Source organism: Schistocerca serialis, chromosome 2 (assembly GCF_023864345.2).
Source record: "Schistocerca serialis cubense isolate TAMUIC-IGC-003099 chromosome 2, iqSchSeri2.2, whole genome shotgun sequence".
NCBI classification, from domain to species: Eukaryota; Metazoa; Arthropoda; class Insecta; order Orthoptera; family Acrididae; genus Schistocerca; species Schistocerca serialis.
The window spans coordinates 868,482,111-868,502,625 of NC_064639.1; the positions used below are offsets into that span (position 1 = coordinate 868,482,111).

A 20,515-nucleotide genomic window follows, 5' to 3' on the forward strand; every position below is an offset into this window, starting at 1 on the left:
CTAATAGAAAACCGGGTTTCAAGCCTAATTTTATTACAAAATTTAGATTTTTACCGCCTCACTAATACAGTCTCAGTTCCAACAGTACAAAATTTGTGTCTATTGTAATTCGGTATTATTATTTACCCTTTCTCCTTCATGCTGCTCTCTGAAGTAGCTAACGCATCCTTCTATCCATTCTCTTGAAGCATGAAAATGCCTCGCTGACAAGTACGAACGAATCTTTTCGAGTTCATTATCCATCGAAGTGAAAACACTGGCACTATTTTACAAGTGTTGCTATGTATACAAAACAAGTAGTGACTTATTTCAACAACAATACAATCTGCTGACTGATTCTGTTTACCGCCAAGTCAGAGACATTAACCAGGCGAAACAGGATGATGTAGAAGGAATTTCTATGGGACGAGCTTTCATAAGCCGGGTTCACACATGCAACTAAAGTGATATCACAGCTATGGCACAATGTAGTTGTACCGTGAGCTACCGTTCACACAGTATGCAACCAAGAATTACTTATGACCTCAAGAACTTTACCCAGTCATCATCCGACACTGGTGCGTAGCCTCGCAACCGCAGAGTTAACTACAAATGTCGTCATGTACCAGCAAACTTTACATTTAATACCGTTTGATGGCAGCGGCTGGACAATTTATTTTCATTTCGGTATTTGCTACTATCCAGGAAACTTGTGACATGAGTGCTTTTGGCTCTAAGTTTACTATGAAATCCTAAATGCTTAACAATATCATCTAACAAAACTGAAGCGGGAACGTGTGGTTATGAAATACCAGGCGCACAGTGCAATAAATAAAATCACAACACTCTCTGGTAAGAAATGTGTTACCGTTTGTCAGCTGGAGCGACACTAAGAGTGCTCGAAGCGTTGAGAACGCAGATTGTCACATTCGTAGTAAGCATCATGTTTGTTTTTAATTATTTTCTACTTAATTAACGAAATAGTTGTTATGTTTTTGCGTTCCATGCGTTAGTAAGTTCCCAAGAGTCATGAATTATCGTAAAATACATATAAAACAGACTATAATGCTTCAGTGACATAAGCTACAACTCATTCATGAAGAAATACTTCCGAATAAGTCTGTATTTGAAGCTTATTCTGCTAAAAGCAAGAGAATATAACAACATCTCATGCATGAGAAGCATATATTTCTTTTGTTGTCTGTTATTGTTATCATACGTACTTCCACTGACAAAAATTTTTTATCTAATCATTTACCCATTCTTACATTTCAGTCTATTTTCTAACACATGAATCCTTTTGTAAGATGTAATTACATTTACTTCAAAAGCGGAATTGTTGAGCATGCATGCCGTTTATGACTCAGGTTCAGCAATAATTGTGGACTTTGTTTCTTCTGTGTTGGAAACAGTATTATCGCTTTTTACCATCTATCATCACGTCTGTGTGGTTTTTGCTTAAAATATAGGTGTAGTGGGTTATTTGGTAGTTATGTCATGTAGGTATTGCATTCTATATACAGGGTTAGCATGAATAAAACCGACAAACTGGAAATGGAGGAAAAATGTCCTATGAACATGTGTCCAGAAACCGACAGTGTGCGTGCAACGACAACAAATCATCCTGTAACACAGTACAGACCTGTATCACGTCCACGTCACAACAGATGTTCAAGTAGTCTCCATGGGATGCAGTGTCATGCAGGATACACATAATCGTATGGCTTATAGCATGTTGATAGGCCACTTGCCGGGAGTTGGTACTAGGTTTCGCCTCAGCATCCTGCAGAACCTGGTCTTCCAAATCTGGTGTATGCACAGTGCACCGCCTCCATGCACGTCCTTCTGTCTAAAAGGACCCACGATCACACAAATGCCCAAAAGGGGCTTGAAATATTGTGTGATGTTATTGGTGTCTGAGAGGGCACTTGTTTTTGGTGTAGATGTGCTGCCTCTCTACTCTTTCAATCTTCTTGGCTATACAAAAAAACCATCTCGGCTCTTTCCTGACATGAATACCAGACCATTCTGCTTCTTACAGCACACTGCATCAATCATAAAGCCTGCAACACACAATGAACACGCGGTACATGGTCAGAGGAACAGTCATTCGTCAGCTCCGTCCACCGCGCCAACGATGTGTTTCTGGACACATCTCTATACTACCTTTTCTCCACTATTTGCAATCAGAAATACGTCCCTGTAGTTTGACGATTTTATCAATGTTCACCCTGTAGGTTTCCATCATTCCACATTCACCGATTTGGCTGAAAATGTAATTAACGAAACTCCACTTCGTTCTTAAATTTACGACGTCTTTCTGCAAAAGGTCGGGACTTCTGGTGCTAAGCAGTAATTTTTTGTTGTTATAGGAAAACGACATTACTCAGTAACTATCTCTATGTTACAAGAGAATCGTAAATAAAGTGTCACATAACGTACCGTTTCGTACCTCCCATATTTCCTTAAGAAACCAAAGAATGACAAATGTGGTGTCATATTTTAGTTATTTCCGATTTTTATTGCACTTCATACACTACCTATTGTAAATACCATGTACAAATCAATGTGAACATTAGTTTTCGCACTCATCTGATATCGTATTCAGAAGTGTCGCTTCCTGGCCACTTAAGGCGCTGTTATCGCTGTGGGTAACAAAAACGAGACGGAGCGTCGCGACTGTTATGTTAGACGGTGCCAGAAGTCAACCAAATTGTGTGTAAGTTTAATAGATACATAATGAACATATCATCGAAGTTTGCTAATGTGAAGATAATTGATTCAGATCTATTCTTGCAATGACGGTACTATGCTAATCGTGGGCTACAGATGGATAAAATAGGCAAGTTCAGACTATGCAAAAACATTGCAACAATGTTAGCAAGCACATGGAAACAAGTCGAGGTAATAAAAACACTTACAACTAGTTCTGGCTGAAAGTCTCCCTTTGTGCTGCAGAAGCCACTCCAGATCAAACTATCAAGGACACAAATATGAATGCAAGGGATGCATCATACAGAGTTCTTCAAAAGCTGTGATCAACAGTGATATTATTGCATAACAAACACCGACTGCATAAACCTCAGTGCTACATGACGCTTCATCCAAAGAAACTCAAGAGCGTGAATGTAATTCTGCTGATTCATGCACAAATGAAAAAACTGCACCATGAGTATCAAAAAGAGTAAGATGAGTTCCAAAGAGAAGCAGTTATTTTTTATGGCTGTCACCTAGGCCACTTAGGCCATTGTACAAAAAAGTCAGCTTGAAGTGAAACAGTGTAATATGGTGCATGTGTAGAAAAGGACCGACGTCAAGACAGTGAAGATAGCATGTAGAATCTTACTATTTTTCCCAAAATATAAGAGGTCACAAAAATATATTACACATTTTTCTGTAAGTCTATGTCATATGAATCTTGCAAATCATACACATTCTTTGTGTCTTACTGAGTGACATAAAACAGTTGGTTCTGAGGGGCTGCAGTTTGATGGGTATGATTAAACTACTCACAGTTGCAGACCAAGCACAGGGAAAGGTGGTGCTGTCATTTATATAGATAACACAGTTATTTATAAAGCACTAGATTTAAAAATGTTGTACTGATCAACGCTTTGATGTCTGTGGTATTGAAATTACTGCAAAGGACATATTGGTTACAGTGCTTACAATTTACAGAGCTCTGGCTGGGAAGTTATGTATCTTTATTAATATATTAGAATAGTTTGGCTAAACTTTTTTCCAAAACCATAAAAGTAATAGTTGCAGGGTTAAATGGTAAGACTTGTAATACTGACCTTGAACATTTAATGAATTGTTACTACTTGGCTGCTATGGTAAACTTCCCCGTGAGAGTTACAGGAAATGGCAAAAGTCTTATGGACAATATTTTTATTGACAAGATTAGAATAAACAGTGCAAGGACAAGTAATGTAATGAATGGTATTTCTGATTATGATGACCAACTGCTTAAGTCCTTTAGCTGTATAAACACTGTAACTCTTTCAGCCTTTAATTACCCCTTGTTGCACATTGACTGGGGTTCAGTGTACACGATAACTAATGTAAATGACAAATTTAATATTTTCTTAAATGAATTCACCTCTGTATTTGAACTCACTTTTCCAGAAAGAGTTGTGAGAATGAACATTAGGGTTTCTTCCAGGAAACTGTGGATTACTGAAGGAATTGAAATTTCTTGCAGGACTAAGAGAGAATTATGTACCTCTTCAAGAGCATCAAACAACCTCCTTGAAAGGTCCAATTATAAATTTTACTGTTAAGTTTTAAAAAGAGTAATAAATAAATTAAAAGTTTACATATTAAATCTGAAATTGATAACTCTAGGAAGAAAGTAAAATCAGTTTGGAATATAATAGAGAGAGTGTGGCAAGAACAATAAGAATGAAAATGCAATAGAGATAAGATATAATGGCAAGGTGATACATAATCCTGCAACAATTTCTAACAAATTTAACGATCACTTCTTAACTGCAGCAGAACATGTGGGCTGTAAGGGCTCATTAAATATGGCTGTTAATTTATTACAACGAGTTGACCACAGCTTATTTGACCCATTCACTATTAGTGAAGATAAAACTATAGTCAACGCCTTAAAAATTAAAAATATGACAACATTTCAACCAAAATTTAAAGAACTGTAATGTTTATATACACACATCAAAAAAAGTTTTGCATCACCTTGGTTCCAAGATTTCCAGAACCTGTACAGAAAACTGGAATAGAGATCAACATAAGCATCATTTCCGCCCTTTCCATTACTCATGAAAACAACATATTGCATATTGTACCAAAATACAGCGAGACCTTCAGAGGTGGTGGTCCCAACTGCTGTACATACTGCTACCTGTAATACCCAGTAGCATGTCCTCTTGCATTGATTCATGCCTATATTCATTATGGCATACTATCTAAAGTTCATCAAGGCACTGTTGGTCCAGGTTGTCCCACTCCTCACCGGCGATTCGGCGTATATCCCGCAGAGTGGTTGGTGGGTCACATCGTCCATATACAGCCCTTTTCAATCTGTCCCAGTCATTTTAGATAGGGTTCATGTCTGGAGAACACGCTGGCCACTCTAGTCGATCGATGTCGTTATCCTGAAGGAAGCCATTCACAAGATGTGCACGATGGGAGCGCGAATTGTTGTCCATGAAGACGAATGTTTCGCCAATGTACAGCCGATATGGTTGCACTATCAGTCGGAGCGTGGCATTCATTTATCGTATAGCCATTACAACACCTTCCATGATCACCAGTGGCATACATCGGCCCCACGTATTGCCACCCCAAAACAGCAGGGAACCTCTACCTTGCTGCACTCGCTGGATAGTGTGTCTAAGGCATTCAGCCTGACCGGGTTGCCTCCAAACATGTCTCCGACGATTGTCTGGTTGAAGGTATATGCAACACTCATCGGTGAAGAGAATGTGATGCCAATCCTGAGCGGTCCATTCGGCATGTTGTTGCGCCCATCTGTACCGCTCTGCATGGTGACGTGGTTGCGAAGATGGACCGCGCCACAGCGTTGGGAGTGAAGCTGTGCATCATGCATCCTATTGCGCACAGCTTCAGTCTAACACGACATCCTGTAGCTGCACGAAAAGCAATATGGTGGCGTTGCTGACACGGTTCCTCCGAGCCATAGTTCGTAGGTAGTGGTCGTCCACTGTAGTAGTAGCCCTTGGGGTCCCTAGTGAAGCATGTCATCGACAGTTCCTGTCTCTCTGCATCTTCTCCATGACTTTGGTTCACTCTGAAACGCCTGGACACTTCCCTTGTGAGAGCCCTTCCTGGCACAGAGTAACAATGTGGACGCGGCCTAATCGTGGTATTGACCATCTAGGCATGGTTGAACCACAGACAACGCGAACTGTGTACCTCCTTCCGGGTGGAATGACTGGAACTTATCAGCTTTCAGACCCTCTACATCTAATAGGCACTGGTCATGCATGGTTGTGTACATCTTTAGGTGTGTTTAGTGACATCTCTGAACAGTCAAAGGGACTGTGTCTGTGATGCAATATCCACAATCAACCTCTATCTTCAGGAGTTCCCACAACAATGCAAAACATTTTTTGATTTGTGTATGTCAAGTCCTGTGTCACATTTTCAACGAACCTTTGCAGCAAGGTGTTGTCTGAGAGTGACCGAAGTTTTCTTTAGTGAAACAAATTTTTAAGAAGGGTGACAAAACTAAAGTATCCAACTGCTGTCCAATTTCTCTGCCAAGCTGCTTTTCGAAAATATTAGGGAAACTGATGTATAAAAGAAATGTAGACCACCTCAACATTCACAACATCCTAAACGGAAACCAATTTAGTTTTAAAAAAAGAAAGAAAAATAACAGATCGACATGGCAGGCCATTTTCTATTTAACAAAGGAAATTCTTCTATCAATAAATAACAAAATGTCACGTACTGGAATTTTCTGTGACTTGTCAAAGGTCTTTGACTGTGTAGACCTCAACATACTCTTAGGGAAAGCTGATTTTTATGTTTTGAATGGTAGCAGTGGGAGGTGGATTGAATTGTATCTACACAATAGAAAGCAGAAGGTGACACTTGATGGTACTAACGGCTGTCCTGTCTCATCTGAATGGGACACATTAAAATGTGGAGTGCCACAAGGCTCCATTTTGTGACCTTTACTGTTTCTACTTCGTGCAAACACTGAGAACAAATTTATTCTTTTCACTGATGACACTTCTATTCTGCTTGAAAGCCAAACAACCAGTGAACTAGAAAACAGATGTAAAGCTGTACATGTAGGCAACTTTTACTGATTTAAGTCGAACCTATTAACTCTAAACATAGAAAAAACGCAATACATGCAATTTAATGCATCTTGATAAGAAAACGAAGTAGTCCACTTTAACTGTGACAACCAAAATATATTATTTTGTGAATCTGCGATGACCACGAGAATTCTATTTGATGGCAAGTTAATTGATCCAGGCATATTCTATATCTTCAAAAAACAGTCAGTGCAATGGTATAATTTTTTGGGTAATCAGCCTGCAACAAAAAAAAAAATCTTTATTGCCAAAAAGAGAGCAGTTAGAATCGTTCATCCAAGATTTTTTGCAGTAACCCATTCCATAAGCTCCAAATATTAATGACCACTTCTCAATACTTATTTTCTCTTATACTTTTTGTCTGTAATAACCATTCCCTCTTTACATCTAATGCATACCATGAGCACAATATAAGGACTCAAAATGATTTACATAGGGATCTGAAACATCTAAGCCTTGCACAGAAAGGTGTTCACCATTCTGCAGGCAAAAGTTTTCAATTCTCTTCCATCGAATATTAAAATCCACAATAATGACTCATCTTCATGTAAATCTAAATGAAGAAAATATCCTATGGATAAGACATTTTACTCTCTTGGTGGGTATATGAAGAATAACCAGCGATTGTTTTTGTAAGCTAATATTGTCATTTGTATTTATATTTTGAGACTTTCAATTTCTAATGTGCTAGCCATTATTTGTCTTCGTGATGTGTGATGGTCAATGTATAAATATACTTTTCCTTTTGTATCTTAATATATTCTCAGTGCTGTACATTATTTTATTGTGCAGTGTTTATTGTATCTATATAATAATGTAAACCTGACTCATTCCACATCCTTATGATTCATCACAATATGGATCTATGGAATTCGAAGTAAATAAATAAATATCGCCGTTTAAATGTAAGTTGTGCTTTGAGCCGACTTTGCTGTCGCAACCACACACTGTATTCAGGATATAGGCCATGGTGACAGCGTGGTAACGGTAATTCATAAATACAGTTACCGAAAATATATTTATTCTGCCAAATAAGTAAATGAAGAAGTGACTAAAATCAAGTCAGATCGCAGTGTTCATTAACGACCCATCGCGATAATTGTCTTTGCATAACAGTTCCACTCGAACACCGATCCCGGAGGGTGTAAACGCCTCGCTGACGAGCGCGTCGTCCGAGCGCGTGAGCGTGGGAGAACAGTGGACCTGTGTCCGGAACGAAACGAACCTTTTCTCGCAATCGCGGGGCGCTGTGTATTTCGCGCATGAGACGAAGCGAAGGCGGAAACGAATGGAGAGCGCCAAACAAACTTCCATATGCATCTGTGGGAAACTCGTGTTAAGCTCGACCCACGTGTCCGCAGACTGAAATTATAGACTCACGAAATACGCGTCTGTACCGTATGGCGGCTCAGTTCGCAATGCCGTTGCTTTTTTTGTTGATCCGCACCTGTGCACGACACACCTTGCCAGAATTTTATCTATCGACAGGTATGTACGCCAACGGATATCTGACGCAGCTAACTTGTTCCGTTCGTGAGCGGCTCTGGTATATTCACGCATTTTTGCGGCATGGCTGCCACAAAATGTATTTGCCACTAAAGTCGTAAACAATTATTTTTGTAGCTACAAAAACCAATTTCATTTGATTTCTTTTGGTCATTTTGATTCCTTACATCCTTAAATAGCTTGTTGAGTATAGAAGAAGCCAAATTTGAGGAAGTAGAACACACACACACACACACACACACACACACACACACACACACAGAGAGAGAGAGAGAGAGAGAGAGAGAGAGAGAGAGAGAGAGAGAGCGAGAGAGAGAGAGAGAGAGAGAGCAAGACAAAATTCAGTTTACAAATAACAAAAAAAACTTAATTTGAATTTGGCCATAATTACTTACTCAACTTACAACGCTGTTTTTTTATGATTTAAAAATTATTTTACTGTGTAAAAACACTGTTCCATCAGAAATGATGTAAGGTTGTATTTAAACGTATTTGTATGTCACTGCACTTTTAATCATTAGGTAGGTTGTTGAATAATTTAACTGATATGCATGCAATACTTTCCTGATAAAATACTGTTCTACCCTGAGGCATGTGGATATTACTGATGTTTCTTGTGTTGTGGCAATGCATAAACTTATTTTGTTGTAAATTTCCAGTACTGTTTCAAAGATATCATTTGCAAGCAAGGGCTTGGCAGGCTCATTATTTACAGCTGTATGAAATCTACTGTACATGTTTCCAGTTTCCTTACATTGCAGGTAGCTCTGAATACTCTTCTGCATCCTTAAGTTTTGTATATCGATGGCAGTTTCCCCAGAATATTAGCCCTTATCAGAATAATGAATGAAAATATTCATAATATGCAAGATTTTGAAAGTTTTTTCTGAGTTCTTTCACATGACAATTCGAATTTAAATTATCACTTAGCCACATCCCTAGAGCTTCAGTTTCAGTAACTGATTTCAGTAATGTGTTGTCAAGATATGGTATTGTTTCAAATTCTTGCACAAGTGGAGAAGAGGGGAAATTCAAAAAGACAGTTTTTTCTGGAGGTGTTGTTATCTTAGTTTTTAAAAATAGCTAGTAACTAGGGACATTGAAGTATCGATTGCTACTTCCATAGAGATTTTGTCAGCAGCTGTTATTAAAATGCAGGTGTCATCATAAAGTAAGAGTTATTTCTTCACCTTAATAAAGTCATTTAAATCATCCATGTAAAGGAGGAACAATAGAGGTCCTAGGACAGAGTCTTATAGCACTACATAATTCATTAGTGATTTAGTAGATAGATGTGTTGTTGTTGTAATGGTATTTTCTTTGATATCATCATGCCTTAACCCTTTGTTTCCTGACATAGGAAAAAATTTACTTTTTAACATTTTCTTTGCAGAATTTATGCTATTGTGGCCTCAAATGATGGTAGGACTTTTTGTAAAATTTTATTTTATTTTTTACAACTTTTTTCACTCCTGGTACTCAGAAGTACCATCAGACTCCATGGACAGAATCACAACATGCACAGAAAAATGCTCCAATTTTTATAACTTGTACTTCATTCTACATAAATATTAAATATTTTTACATTAGAAAATTAATTAACAAAAATATGATATTTCTGAATTTTTTTTTAATTTCGCGTAAATTTACCTTCTAGAGCAACTTCGCAATACATAGTAACTTAGCTATACATTTTTGACAGTATATACATATCACATATTTAGTGATATCTCATGAAATTGTAGAAAACAGTTATTTTTCTCATTGCAGCACAAATACACTTTACATGTACTGCATTGTGAATGTGGTCTCGACTGAATTTTATTTTTTGCACACATTTTGCATCGTCCTCTTTTACAACTGAACACTACAAAATGGTTTCCTTGGTTGCCAAGACGTACATCCTTAGGAACAGGAAAGTTATCTTTCCTTCTCTTTGGGGGAGTTATTTCATCTTTACCAGAGTTTCTCTTTTTGAGATTTGCCACTTGCTGTTCATTCATTAGCCCTAGTGCCACAGCACGCCTGAATTCCAGCAGTGGCAGTGCCCCACGTAGATCACTGAAAATGACGTAAGCATTGACAAAAGCAATTTATATTGCTCCCCAGAAGAGACGGCGCCACTATTTCTTTGATTGCCTGTCAAGACCGTAAGTTGAACGTAATCTGTCTGCATGATCCACACCACCCACGTTTTTATTGTAATCACATACAATAACTGGACATGGTATAGTCATACCAGTTCCATCTTTCTGTTTTCTTGACACTACGCTCTGTTCAGTGTCATGGACGTTTGATGCAAAATATACTACTTTATTGTCCCTCCACTGAAATACTGATGGGTCTACAGATGACACTCTGTGATCTGATTCCCCACGCTTTAGACATTTTTCTCTAGGTAAATTCGCTGACAAACCTTTCCAAACCTTTCCTGTTTGTTCTAATTGTTCCACAGAAAAATGTATTTAGGGATTTTAATTTCTCCAAAAGTGGAATAGAAGTAAAAAAAATGTCAAAGTACAATTTTCGTTACTGACTCCAATACGGTTTAGACAATTTCAGTACTACTCTCTCTTCTAAACTGTACCCTTCAAAGTCCTTCTCCAGTGTCTCATTTCTACCTTGATACACTTCAAAATTGAGTGTGTATCCTTTTTTATCACAAATTGCCAATAGTTTATAGCCTCTTTTGATTGGTTTTAATGGATTATATTGCTTTATGCTACTTCTTTCCTTGAAGACAATCATTGAGTCATCAATACTGAGTTCTCTAGTGCCCCTGTATATGGACATAAATTGCTTATTCAAAGCAGTAAGAAGCGGGCGTATTTCATACAATTTATCAGTGTTTCTTTCTAGAATTTTTGTGTTATCATTAAGATATAAATTACTCAAAATAAAATCAAACCTGTCCCTACTCATACATCGCCTTACAATAGAAATAACATGGTCATCACATGCAGACCAGTAGTGTTTCCACGACGACAGCTTGTGGTAACCGATAAATAAATTAATTACCAAAAAAACAAACAGCTCATGATTTAAAATTTTTCCCTTCTGTGTTGCGTAAAGATTGGTCTGGAAAATCATGTCTTCTACAATTGGCTTCAAAATGAAAATAAAAACATCAGTAGCTGTGTGGCAATCCTGTAATAATTCATCCATAGGCCCTGCAAAACGAATACATGAATGGAAATAGTACTGCGGTTGTCACAGATGGAACAGGGTTCTAGAGTAATTCGTGAAATGAAAAAGAAGAAATTGACTAATGCTGAAAAATAATTTATGATGATCTAAGTGTAAGAAGATACCTTCACTATATCTGTATTCATAGTTCCTTGTTTCAATGTGTTTGTCTCTCCACATTTTGTTTGTCCGATATTCACATTGAGGTGAAGGTGTAAACGGCAAAGAACTCTCTGAGGCATCATTATCCGAACAAGTGGAGTTTGTTTCACGATCTGCCTCTTGCCAATTGCACGAAAAAGCTTTGTCAAAATTATTAACATTTTCGTCATCATCCTCGATGTCAGTATCCTCTGGAATATCAGAGGGAATGCCCTCATACAAAATTGCATCAATCTGTGCATCACTCAAAGGTCGCAAGTAGCCACCAGTTTTACGATTTTCGTCCATCTGTGTGGGAAAAAGTGGACAGAACAACTAGTGAGTGGTAACGCATTGTTGCTACAATATAGTGTTCGCACAACCTGACGATACTAATAAGTCCGCTTTTTATTTTCCTCTTTATCTCATTCACTTGTAACGTAATGCTTCAAACTATTATAAAAAAAACAAAGAAGATAAGTACTCCCAATGGAAAACTCAACGGACGTTTCAATAAATTACGCACAAATTCAGGCAACACCATGGAAACAAGCACATACAATCTTCTGTTTTCACAGCTGCGCTCGAAAAACAATGTCAAGCTCTGACCGCCAGAGAGGTCTATGATTTGCACAATAAAATCTATGAAACAGTAGAGTAGAGTTACTGTTATGTACCGACAGGCTCTCAGATCATGAAACTGTACCATGAGAAAATAATGAGAGTCGAAACTTACTGGTAGCTTTAAGTACCGTCAGGCAACAAAGTGTTTAAATCACTGTTTGCTCTCTCTTCTAGGTAAGATCTTATCCACTAATTTGGTATCTTTCTGACAACTTTTTGAGCTAATTTGTGAATAACAAGTTCATGGTCAATCCTGTCAAATGCTTTTGAGAGATCTAGGAAAACACCAGTATCATGTTCTCTGTCATCCAGTGCGTTAAGAAGGGCATCTAAATACTCATACATAGCTATTAAAGTAGACTTGGATTTGCTGAATCTGTGCTGATTTGGTGAGAGTAATGAGTTCTTCCTAATACAGCCTCGAAGGCTATTGTGGAAAAATTTTCCAAATATTGTGGAGCAAACAATGAGATGGAAAACTAGACGATAATTATTTACATTACAAATGGCCCAGTTTTTGAATAGAGGAGTTACTTTAGCTGTTTTTGAGTATTGGGAAGCGTTCCATTTGAAAAGGATATGTTTATCACATACATTAGTGGTTTTATTACATAATCAAATAATCAGAATACTGAATGGCAGAAGTAAAGCTGTGAGGACGAGGCGTGAGTCGTGCTTGGGTAGCTCAGTTGGTAGAGCACTTGCCCACGAAAGGCAAAGGTCCCGAGTTCGAGTCTCAGTCCGGCACACAGTTTTAATCTGCCAGGAAGTTTCAATCAGAATACTTGTTAAATACATAATCTGGTACACCATCCAGCCCACATGAATATCTGTTTTTGAGCGGTCTTATTTTTCGCATCATCTATGTCTCTGTGACTGCTTGGAGGAATATAAAGTCAAGACTCGCATTTAAATAATTTGACAGGCTCATATATCTGTCTTCATAATGATTTTAGATTAACTGGTTTGCTATATAAGTAAAATACACATTAAACTTACCAACTACCTCTTTTTGATCTGAGGATCTGATATTTTCATACTCATTTATTACCCACAATATATAAGACCAATGCAATCTGACTGTTGCACAGTGACAACATGACTTATAATAATTAACACAGAAGAATGACATGAATTGCAAGAAATCCTAACAATAATAAAAAAATCAAAAAGATAAGAAATTAAAGAAATATGAAATTACCTCCAACTCTGTTAATTGCCTAAAATCATTTCAATCACAAATCCCGGTCGTGGAAACCCCCATTTTTTATTTTATAATTCACTGACCTCAGAGAAAATCTTCATAACATGAACTACAGCAAGCAGCAACTACAGCCAGATAAATAAAAATATTCTAACTACTATAGACTCTAACAACTAGGAGGCATATGGTAGGCAAAAGAAAGATTTTGTTGATGAGCAAACAATGTATTTAGAAAATTTTACCTTATTCATGTGACATACACTCCAAAAATTATATAGTTGTCAATAATTCCAATGTCCAAACATTACCAATCAAACATATGTCATCTTACATTTCCTTGTGTCTCATGTTGCAATGCATGTCTTACCAACACAGAGTCTCCACTAAGAAAAAACATGTCCATACAATTCTCTATCCACTTGCTAACAGGTAGTCTGTCCAACCAAAGAATCTCTTGCTGCTGTCAGCGATATTAACACAGTCTATAGCGCTGACAACACACAAAAAGGCTACTTACATATCCTCCCTGCTCCCTTAAAAAAATTACAAAATGTTTTGGGCAGTGGCCAAGATTAAGTTATTAAAAAATTTTATATTAACAATATCAAATAGAGCAGATGCACACAAAAGTTCTGTTGGTCAATAGAATAGAGAAAAAATTTTCCTCACAGTCCCTAGGGACAGTCCTAATAACTCATCAGAAGAGAAGTCTACACCAGTTTTACGCACAAAGGCTGAGGAGTATATGAAAATGCACAAGTAAGTAGTGGACAACCATCCAGTCTGAAGAAGTGGTGTTGTCCTCCTCATGGAAACGCAGTGCTGACTCTTGACATGGAGCTTTCAGTTGGTATCATGAGACTGATAATGGGCCACAACAGAACAGACCTACAGCAGTATCAGCCGAATTCTTGAAGAATATTGGTAGAATTGGTGGGTCACCACAGAGCAGAGCACTACAGATTTAGTAGAGATTATGATAGTAATGGGCCACCAAAGGTGCAGACCCACTGTAGCCCTTGTAGAGATGGCCAGCAGCCATCTGTTGCCATAGTGCATGTGCACACTCACAATTGAAGAGTCTTGAGGATAATATAGCAAGTCCATGAACCACCATTGTGTAGTCAGTATTGATGCATATTACAAGTCCCTGAGCCACCACTTGTGCACTCACTAATATTCTTTTTTTTGCAATGTCATTACAATCAACAATGCTATTTAACCAGTTTCTTGCTGAATTATCAACACGTGAGCAAGCACTAACGTCGTCATATAATCTCTGGGTTTTGATACATATAGTATGACTAACAGACAAATGTGTACAGTAAAAGGAATCCCTACTATTTACTTAAGTTGAAGAACTAGGTGTCTATACACTTACAATTTTATAGCATAAGAATACAATTACAAATATAAAGAATACATCACCAAAGTAAAGATCATGATAATGCAAATAACATTTGTAGTAACACAGGCTTCATAATAAGAATGGAGGTAAGCATATATATTGAGTATTACTCCCCCCCATGAACCATGAACCTTGCTGTTGGGGGGGAGGCTTGCGTGCCACAGCGATACAGATAGCCACACCATAGGTGTAAGCACAACAGAGGGGTATCTATTGAGAGGTCTGACAAACATGTGGTTTCTGAAGAGGGGCAGCTGCCATTTCAGTAGTTGCAGGGGCAACAGTCTGGATGATTAACTGACCTGGCCTTGTGACATTAACCAAAATGGCCTTGCTGTGCTGGTACTGCAAACGGATAAAAGCAAGGGGAAGCTACAGCCGTAATTTTTCCTGAGGGCATGCAGCTTTACTGTATGATTAAATGATGATGGTGTCCTTTTGGGTAAAATATTCCAGACGTAAAATAGTCTCCCATTTGGATCTCTGGCTGGGGACTACACAGGAGGATGTCATTATCAGGAGAAACAAAACTGGCGTTCTCTGGATCGGAGTGTGGAATCTCAGATCCCTTAATCGAGCAGGTAGGTTAGAAATTTTAAAAGGAAAATGGATTGGTTAAACTTAGGTATAGTGGGAATAGTGAAGATCAGTGACAGGAGGAACAAGACTTCTGGTCAGGTGAATATAGCGTTATAAATATAAAATCAAACAAGGGTAATGCAGGAGTAAGCTTAATAACGAATAAAAAATAGGAGAACACGTTAGCTACTACAAACGGCATAGTGAACACATTATTGTAGCCACGATAGACATGGAGCCCACGCCTATCACAGTAGCACAAGTTTATATGTCAACTAGCTCTGCAGATGACGAAGAGATTGAAGAAATGTATGATGAGATAAAAGAAATTATTCAGATGGTGAAGGTAGACAAAAATTTAATAGTCATGGGGAGCTGGAATTCGATAGTTGGAAAAGGAAGAGAAGGAAATGTAGTAAAAAAATGGAAATGATCATATGGCATTGTCGGCCGGAAGGCCCCAGGTGAGGAAGTTCGGCCGCAGTATTGCAAGTCCTTTTAAGTTGATGCCACTGTGGCAGGTTTCATGTCCATTATGATGAAAATGATGAAGGACACACAACATCCAGTCCCCTGCTGGGAATCAAACCCAGGCCCCTTGCATACTTGGCAGAAAAGCTACCGCTACGCTACGGAGGTGGACGGAAATGTAGTAGGTGAATACGCAATGGCGATATGGAATGAAAGAGGAAGATGTCTGGTATAATTTTGCACAGAGCAAAACTTAATCATAGCTAACACTTGGCTTAAGAATCACGAAAGAAGGTTGTATATGTGGAAGAGATCTGGAGTCACTGGAAGGTTTCAGATAGATTATATAATGGTAAGATGCAGATTTAGGAACCAGGTTTTAAACTGTAAGTCATATCCAGGGGCAGATGTGGACTCCGACTACAATCTATTGGTTATGAACTGTAGATTAAAACTGAAGAAACTGTGAAAAGGTGGGAATTTATGGAGATGGGACCTGGATAAACTGAAGGAACCAGAGGCTGTAGAGAGTTTCAGAGAGACCATTAGTGAGCGATTGAAAAGCATGGGGGAAAGAAATACAGTAGAAGCAGAATGGGTAGCTTTGGGAGATGAATTAGTGAAGGCAGCAGGGTATCAAGTAGGTAAAAAGACAACGGCAAGTAGAAATCCTTGAGTAACAGATGAGATATTGAATTTAATTGATGAAAGGAGAAAATATAAAAATACAGTAAATGAAGTAGACAAAAAGGAATACAAACGTCTCAGAAATGAGACTGACAGGAAGTGCAAAATGGCTAAGCAGAGATGGGTAGGATATAGAGGTGTATATCACTATGGGTAGGATAGACACTGCATACAGGAAAATGAAAGAGACCTTTGGAGAAAAGAGAACCACTTGTATGAATATCAAGAGCTCAGATGGAAAACCAGTTCTAAGCGAAGAAGGGAAATCAGAATAGTGGAAGGAGTACATAGAGGGTCTATACAAGGTCGATGTATTTGAGGGCAATATTATGGAAATGGCAGAGGATGTAGATGAAGATGAAATGGGGGATATGAAACTGTGTGAAGAATTTGACAGCGCACTGAAAGACCTAAGTCGAATCAAGGCCCCGGCAGTAGACAACATTCCATTAGAACTACTGATAACCTTGGGAGAGCCAGTCTTGACAAAACTCTACCATCTGGTGAGCAAGACGTATGAGACAGGCGAAATACCGTCAGACTTCAAGAAGAATATAATAATTACGATCCCAAAGAAAGCAGATGACGAGAGATGTGAAAATTACCGAACAATCATTTTAATAAGCCACGGATGCAAAATACTAACGCGTATTCTCTACAGACGAATGGAAAAACTGGTAGAAGCTGACCTCGGGGAAGATCAGTTTGGATTCTGTAGAAATATTGGAACACCTGAAGCAAGTTCTGGTGTTACGTTAAATCAGTAAGTGGCTCGAAACAGCATATCCAGACACTCCGGGGTGATGATGGCATTGAAACAGAGGATGACACGCGTAAAGCTGAAATACTAAACACCTTTTTCCAAAGCTGTTTGACAGAGGAAGACCGCACTGCAGTTCCTTCTCTAAATCCTCGCACAAACGAAAAAATGGCTGACATCGAAATAAGTGTCCAAGGAATAGAAAAGCAACTGGAATCGCTCAACAGAGGAAAGTCCACTGGACCTGACGGGATACCAATTCGATTCTACACAGAGTACGAGAAAGAACTTGCCCCCCTTCTAACAGCCGTGTACCGCAAGTCTCTAGAGGAACGGAAGGTTCCAAATGATTGGAAAAGAGCACAGGTAGTCCCAGTCTTCAAGAAGGGTCGTCGAGCAGATGTGCAAAACTATAGACCTATATCTCTGACGTCGATCTGTTGTAGAATTTTAGAACATGTTTTTTGCTCGAGTATCATGTCGGTTTTGGAAACCCAGAATCTACTATGTAGGAATCAACATGGATTCCGGAAACAGCGATCGTGTGAGACCCAACTCGCTTTATTTGTTCATGAGACCCAGAAAATATTAGATACAGGCTCCCAGGTAGATGCTATTTTTCTTGACTTCCAGAAGGCGTTCGATACAGTTCCGCACTGTCGCCTGATAAATAAAGTAAGAGCATACGGAATATCAGACCAGCTGTGTGGCTGGATTGAAGAGTTTTTAGCAAACAGAACACAGCATGTTGTTCTCAATGGAGAGACGTCTACAGACGTTAAAGTAACCTCTGGCGTGCCACAGGGGAGTGTTATGGGACCATTGCTTTTCACAATATTATATAAATGACCTAGTAGATAGTGTCGGAAGTCCCATGCGGCTTTTCGCGGATCATGCTGTAGTATACAGAGAAGTTGCAGCATTAGAAAATTGTAGCGAAATGCAGGAAGATCTGCAGCGGATAGGCACTTGGTGCAGGGAGTGGCAACTGACCCTTAACGTAGACAAATGTAATGTATTGCGAATACATAGAAAGAAGGATCCTTTTTTGTATGATTATATGATAGCGGAACAAACACTGGTAGCAGTTACTTCTGTAAAATATCTGGGAGTATGCGTGCGGAACGATTTGAAGTGGAATGATCATATAAAATTAATTGTTGGTAAGGCGGGTACCGGGTTGAGATTCATTGGGAGAGTCCTTAGAAAATGCAGTCCATCAACAAAGGAGGTGGCTTACAAAACACTCGTTCGACCTATACTTGAGTATTGGTCATCAGTGTGGGATCCGTACCAGATCGGTTTGACGGAGGAGATAGAGAAGATCCAAAGAATTGCGGCGCGTTTCGTCACAGGGTTATTTGGTAACCGTGATAGCGTTACGGAGATGTTTAACAAACTCAAGTGGCAGACTCTGCAAGACAGGCGCTCTGCATTGCGGTGTAGCTTGCTCGCCAGGTTTCGAGAGGGTGCGTTTCTGGATGAGGTATCGAATATATTGCTTCCCCCTACTTATAACTCCGGAGGAGATCACGAATGTAAAATTAGAGAGATTAGAGCGCGCACGGAGGTTTTCAGACAGTCGTTCTTCCCGCGAACCATACGCGACTGGAACAGGAAAGGGAGGTAATGACAGTGGCACGTAAAGTGCCCTCCACCACACACAGTTGGATGGCTTGCGGAGTATAAATGTAGATGTAGATGTAGATGAATACTGACCCTACGACTTGTCTTAGAAGCTAGATTAAGGAAAGGCAAACCTACGTTTCTAGCACTTGTAGACTTAGAGAAAGCTTTTGACAATGTTGGCTAGAATACTCTCTTTCAAATTCTGAAGGTGGCAGGGGTAAAATACAGGGAGCGAAAGGCTATTTGCAAATTGTACAGAAACCAGATGGCAGTTATAAGAGTGCAGGGGCATGTAAGGGAAGCAGTGGTTGGGAAGGGAGAGAGACAAGGTTGTAGCCTATCCCCGATGTTATTCAATCTGTATATTGAGCAAACCATAAAGGAAACAGAGGAAAAATTCGGAGTTGGAATTAAAATCCATGGAGAAGAAATAAAAACCTTGAGGTTTGTCGATGGCATTGTAATTCTGTCAGAGACGGCAAAGGACCTGGAAGAGCAGCTGAACGGAATGGATAGTGTCTTGAAAGGAGGATATAGGAAAAACATCAACAAAAGCAAAACAAGGATAATGGAGTATGGTCGAATTAAATCAGGTGATGCTGAGGGAATTAGGTTAGGAAATGAGACACTTAAAGTAGAAGATGAGTTTTGCTACTTGAGGAACAAAATAACTGATGATGGTCGAAGTAGACAGGATTAGGAAATGAGACACTTAAAGTAGAAGATGAGTTTTGCTACTTGAGGAACAAAATAACTGATGATGGTCGAAGTAGACAGGATATAAAGTGTAGACTGACATTGGCAAGGAAAGCATTTCTGAAGAAGGGAGGGGGAGTCACCAGTTTAGTATTGGACGGCAGTGTAGAGGGTAAAAATCGTAGAGGGAGACAAAGAGACGAATGCACTAAGCAGATTCAGAAGAATGTAGATTGCAGCAGTTTCTTGGAGAGGAAGAGGCTTGCACATTGTAGAGTAGTATGGAGAGCTGCATGAAACCAGTCTGTGGACTGAAGGTAACAACAGCAACAATAACAACATCAAGAGTATTACTGGAATTATGACATAAGTAAATAAATGAAAAATAAGAATATCAGTAGAAACATTAACTTCGCACATGAACACTAAAAGAAAACATAACATAATAAATAATGTCAGAACATCTTCCTAAAGTAAAGGACATTCAACACAAACAGAGATTAGGTTTGAGGACAACAGTATTCCTCATCATAGTGAATGAGCTTAGTATTAGAAGGGAAAAGAATTCTACCAAGTTTACCTTATCAGGTAAACACAAAGAGATAGGAAGTACACAAAGACCCAAGGCTACACATAATCATATCAGAACAACAGAAAGGAAAGGACAGGTCCTGTTTTCAAGTGTAAATCTGTCAAAGTGTATGTATCACATCTGATACTGCAGTATTTGTGTGTGCATTTTATGCCTAATATATTTCATGTTCATACCTCTTTTACTTCCAACCAAAACTATTTGATTTCCAACCAAAACTTCATTTAATTCTCGC

At 38.7% G+C, this 20,515-nt stretch overlaps 1 protein-coding gene across 1 annotated transcript in view; it reads right to left on the reverse strand.

Moving 5' to 3' along the window:
- Positions 1-341, reverse strand: part of LOC126458186 (recQ-mediated genome instability protein 1-like) — a 113,670-nt gene extending 113,329 nt beyond the window's left edge. The window contains exon 1 of the mRNA XM_050095062.1: positions 127-341. Coding sequence (XP_049951019.1) covers positions 127-243 — 117 coding nt within the window. The 5' untranslated portion in view covers positions 244-341. The remainder of the gene's footprint in view (positions 1-126) is intronic.
- Between the last annotated feature and the right edge of the window lie 20,174 nt (positions 342-20,515).